At 34.9% G+C, this 5646-nt stretch overlaps 1 protein-coding gene across 1 annotated transcript; it reads right to left on the bottom strand.

The window, feature by feature from the left end:
* Positions 1-876: 876 nt before the first annotated feature.
* LOC118030847 (uncharacterized) lies at positions 877-5153 on the bottom strand. Its single transcript, XM_035035142.2, has 10 exons — positions 4621-5153; positions 4158-4347; positions 3818-3951; positions 3389-3501; positions 3174-3297; positions 2702-2857; positions 1738-1893; positions 1512-1591; positions 1366-1415; positions 877-1203 (listed from the first exon to the last, which is right to left on the bottom strand). Exons 1-10 carry the CDS (start codon positions 4996-4998, stop codon positions 1070-1072), a joined length of 1515 nt encoding a protein of 504 aa, XP_034891033.1. The 5' UTR covers positions 4999-5153; the 3' UTR covers positions 877-1069.
* Positions 5154-5646: the final 493 nt, after the last annotated feature.

Below are 5646 nucleotides of genomic sequence, written 5' to 3'. Positions count from 1 at the left end.
TCATCACAATAATGATTTTTCCCCTCACCTTTTTTCGAGTAGTACAATGGCATGTTAATATTATTCCAAAATACTTTAGCTTTGGACATAATCCGTTTAACTACCTTAATTTAATTAAAATTGATTTGATATTGTACTTTTTATTATCTTAGAAAAGTATTAAAATAATATTTTTTTTATTTTTTAAAATTTATTTATAACATAACATATAAAAAAATCTGAAAAAAAAAAAAAAAAAAAAAAAAAAACACATTTATTTAAAACGCAAGAATAATAATGCTTTTTAGTACCGGTGTTTCTCAAGTCAGCTGCATTTTCTAACGACTTGCACTTTCGAAAGGGACTTGGAGTGACTAATCCCCCATTTCCAAATCTTGGATGGTGGACTGACCTTTATGTCTCATTCATGGCCTAACTTCGAAAAAGTTTTCCAATTAATATGAAAAAGTACTTTTATTCCATTAATTATCAATCAGAAATATGCTATCATTTCTTTGTTAGGCAGAGGAAGGCCAGTCCTTTCAAAAAAGCCATTTGGGAATCTACGCCTTACAATAAACGTGTAGGAGTATAATCTGGCTACGTTCAAAGTCAGACCCAAGGGGTAGCATCTTTGCCTTGTTACAAATGGCAGCACCCCCAAGAGGTAAGTGTGCAATGCCATGTCGATAAAATCCATCAGAATCAGTAGTTCTATACTGCAAAACATAGAGAGGGTCAAAAAGCCCTTGGAATGAGGGAAATATCAACCTTTTTTTTTCTTTTTTCTTTTTTTTTTTTTGTGATAGAAACATTTCATGTGCGAAAATATGAGGCATGTTAAGCATATAACATGTCAAAGTCATATGTTTCAATCCTTAACCAACCCAATGGGCCTTACTTGATAAGTTTCTTCTTCTTTTATTTATTTATTTGAGGAAAACCTCGTCCCACAACTGAAATTCTTTATGAAACAATAAAGTTTAAAGTGTTGACTGTCTGCTTGAGGATTGCAGAGTGATTGAATAGCTTGATTTGTTGAAAAATCCTTTTAAAACACGGGATTTCCCGTGGTATAAACGCTCGGAGCTCAGTTTGCAGGGTCCAAGTCGTCGTAGTATTCAGAAAGCCATTTTCCGATGATGCTGACCTCTCTTTTGCGCACATCTTGAAGCCATTTTGGATCTTCCCTGGTTGCGAATCTCAGGTCCACATGGTGAGCCCCTGTGCGACCAAAAACAAAAATAAAAAAAAATGTGTTAAAAAGGAAAGCAAACAGGGCATGGAACTTGTAGATTTCAATACGTGGACATGCTTCAGCCCAGGAACAGATTATCTTGATGATTTTATATTGAGTTCTTGATCTCAAAGATGCGATCCACTGACCTTGCTTTGCTATGATGGCAACTATGCTGCTTGATATATTCTCTAGCACCCTGTCATGGCCATGAAGAAAGCACGTTACTAAAAAAGGATAAACTCCATTGCAGCACAATCACACGTTCGATTAAAATATAAGAAAGAGATCATACCCCCCACCGCTCCAAGGGTCTCTCAAGCCATTAAAGAAGATGATGTTGCTGGCGAATCTTTTCAAGACCCTTTTAATATCCTGTTCGAAACACAGACAGTCAGATCATTTGATTATTCTTATTAGTGGTATTGCTGAGTTAGTGAGTCTGCTGTGCAATGGTATTATGAATACCACTAATCTTATAGCATGCCTGCCCTCAATGCCATGGTAAATGATGCACTCACATGGCCTCCAAACTCGGTGGTGATCCAATTGGGTCTCGGCTCAACACCAAAGTAGGCTTTGCAGAAAGCAGCTCTATCCTCGTAGTTCCACTCAGAAGATGGAAATATGCTGTCCTTGTTGCTACCACTCGTTGGCATTATCATCTCTGTACATGCCTGCAAATCAATCCCAGAAAACACGGGCAATTTTATCAGACTTGTTTGATTTTTTATTCCACCTGATTTGTCATGCTTCTCTGTTCTGTTCTGTTCTTACTTGTTCGTTTGCACCCTTGCCTTGCCCATATGAATAATTTCGATGCTGGGCTTCAGCCCAGTTTTATATATGTATATATAATGAAGTTGATGCCCATGTTATTTACCCTGAGAAAGTACAGTTGTATTGTTTTTAAAATATATTTTATATTGAAATGCATCAAAATAATTTTTTTTATTTTAAAAAAAATTATTTTTAAAATCAGCGCATCAGAACATATAAAAAAATTAATTTTTCACATAAACAAAATTGAATTTTTTGGAAACACAGGCTAACCGACATTTCCAAACGCTACCTTACTTTATAAGATAAAAATTTGCTTGGTACCGTGATAGGGATAATTTTTCAAAGTATTTTTTTGTTTGAAAATATATTAAAATAATATTTTTTATTTTTTATATTAACATATCGAAATAATCTAAAATTATATATATAAAAAAAAATTCTTTGAAAAACATTTTTGCACCAAAAATACAAACAGTATCTAGATAAATTCTTTGGAAAATCATGGCAAAATGGAATCCAATAATACTATGTGGATGTTAAAATGTAATCATTTGTAGCATCTACAAAACCATCATCAATTCAGTCCCTAGATGTTAGAATTTCTCATTGCTAACAATCAATCTTCTTGTTTCCAAAAATCTGCGAGATTTTAAAAAGTAGTAGTACTATATTGTAAACTTCATGAAGTGATGCTCTGCATACCTGCCACGACCATCCGCCAAGACCGTGAGGATCAGAATCGTCGTCGAGATCGAAACACGTGGCAGTTCCACTGTAGTTATAGTAAACAGAAGCCGCACCATACAACTTGGCAAATGTATTATTTCCCGTCTTTGGATCATCAATCGCTTTACACATCTGCAGAGGTCAAACGTTGTTTGTCATGGTATGTATACTTCATAAGTACCATTGTACCCCTGTAACTTATTTAAGAATCAGGCCCCATTTAAGTACTGTGGTAGCTTATGATTTATTTTCTCAACAACATATAAAAAACTATCTATCAATTTATATGTTAATTTAAAAATTATTTTTATTAAATAATTTTAAGAACACGTTCCTTGAAATATTGATAAGGAGATTAATAGTTGCTATTTCTTTAAGACTAAACAATGCCAAATAATCAGAGAGAGCATCAATATAATCTCAGTTGAAGAGAAGCAGTGATGAGTACCTCTTTAACAGGATACGCAGGCATGGGACTTAAGAAATTTGAAGGGGTGGGATAGTCTGTCATGGCTGTGTAGACCAGAGCAGTGTTAAGCCAACTCTGGAGAGAACTTGCACTAATGGAGTTCCTGCGGGTAACAGAGAAGACACCAACAACAATATTATTAAAGGAATTAAATTCTTGAAAGCTAGCTTGCTGGTTAAGTTTATGCTCCTCACCTGCATATTCTAAATGACCTTCGAAGTATTTCGAGGCCTCCAGGTTGGCTTGCAGTGTCTTCAATTTCTTGCCATGATCTTTTGATTACTTTGTAACAGTTCTCACTCTCTCCCTGAGTTAATTTCCAAGTGCAACCACTAAAATATTCAGCACTCTACCCTTTTTAATTAATAATCTCTCTATGGTCATGATCACAATATTAATTAATATCGTCTAGCTAGCTAGCTACTATATATTATAGATTATATATATGGTTAAGGCTTGCTAAGATTGGACCATATAGTTAGATTTTAATTTGAGATTTGACTGCTTAGCTGCTTATGCTATGACCTTATCACAAATCTAATCATGATCTCTAATTGTGGTAGGAAGACAAGAAGGGGGTTTAAATTTAATGAATAATTGAGATTGAAAGAGAGAGGGGGGACCCTGAAGTCTTGAGTGATGATATTGTTGAAGCTGTATGGTGAGGTTATGTTCTCGAAGTTGAGGATTGGTGAAGAAGACGCCAAGGCTCCAATGGCGACATGAGGATATTTCAATCTGAACCATGCTGCCAGCACTGCAACAGTAACCCAAAAAAAGAGGTTTATTTCTTAATTCCTGGGAAATTCCTCCATTCCCAAAATCAACATGTCAATCATGCATCATGCATGCATACATACATACATACGAAACATGATGGTGTGCTGATGGTGACACTGCGTAAAGAGCTAATTGAAAAGGAAGAAGGAAGGGAAGGTGTTGATTAAGGATAGAAAGCCATACTTCCTCCGTAGGAACCTCCAAAAACCACCACAGGAGAGTCGATGGCGGACAGGTTCTTCTTTAGATCAATTATAAGAGTGGCATAATCGGATAATGCCTGAGTAGAGGTCAGGTAACCAAGTGTACTTGAATTGCTATAAGCAACCTCTTTATTTCCCCCAAAAGGCATGGATTTTCCATAGAACCTATGCTGCAATTAATCATATTAACTTATTTAAATAAGGAAAACAATAAAAAGGAAATAAACATGTATACATATACACAAAAGCCTACTTAATTCGTCTTGTTTGGTAGCCAATAAACATGGAGAACAACTAAGCAATCTTTTTTCCTGGTTGATTTCAAACTTTTCTTACACGCTTACATCCACTTCCCAGCAACCAAACTAAAAGGAAAAAACTTCAAAATATGCCATGGTATATATATGAATTCTTCATTTGAGAGAGATTAATCAAATAATTACCTCGATGAAAACAAGAAGGGGTTTGAAATGGGGTGCAATGTCAAACATAAACCCAGTGTTCTGTGCAAACCATTCGATGTCTCCTTCATTTCCCGTGTACAAGAAGATTGGAGCATTCTTCTCCGCCCCGCCCCAATATTTGTCGTTGATCAAATATCTTTGTTGAAATGTTTTGTAGCTCTGGGGTCTGAAAGTGTAGTGATCGAGCACTTGAGTGAAGAACTTTTCATGGTAGAGCTCATTTGGGGTAGAAGGAGAGATCTTCTCTGCTTGAATGATTGAAGAAGGGAAGCTTGGTATGGGCTTAGCAAATGATGAGAAACCAAAGAACAGTAAAGAGAGGAGAGAAAACAACAGGGATATGAACCCAGTAGCCATTATCCTGATGCTTTGTTTCTATTAGCTTCTGCTACAGCGAGGAGGAATTAAACTTGGGCTTCAACTTTGATAAATGAGAGAGACAGAGGAATCTAAAAAATCCACAGCTTGTAAAGAATAAGCATAAAGCTGAAAGTGCTTTGTGGGCTACAATGTTGACAGCTTTCTTGCTGGACTGTTGGCGTTATGTTTTGAATTTTTTTTAATTTTTAATTTTTTTTTTATGTTATATTGACTATTTTTAGAGGGGGGACTTGTGTGGAAAAAATGATGATTGGGATAGACGGCTGGAGTCCTCGATAATTTTCTACAAGCAAGAAAAAAACAATCATGTGCGTGCTGACATTTCCGTGTAAAACGAACCATTTTTATGAAAGGAGTCCATGAAGGGTATCGATTATTAAATAATGATAGGAATGTTTTGGAGTGTCGTAGACGGTGTTAGTAAGTATAATAATAATTTTTTTAAAAGCATTTTTTATTTAAAAATTTATTAAAATAATTTAATTATTTTTTATATCAGCACATAAAACGATATGAAAATATAAAAAATATTAATTTCAAATAAAGAAAAAAATCAATTTTTTTCAACATTTTCTAAACACAAAAACAAATAGCTCTTAGAGATTATATTTCAAAGTACTTTGT

This window comes from Populus alba, chromosome 6 (genome assembly GCF_005239225.2).
Source record: "Populus alba chromosome 6, ASM523922v2, whole genome shotgun sequence".
Taxonomy (NCBI): Eukaryota; Viridiplantae; Streptophyta; class Magnoliopsida; order Malpighiales; family Salicaceae; genus Populus; species Populus alba.
This window is presented reverse-complemented; position numbering and strand designations above follow the sequence as displayed.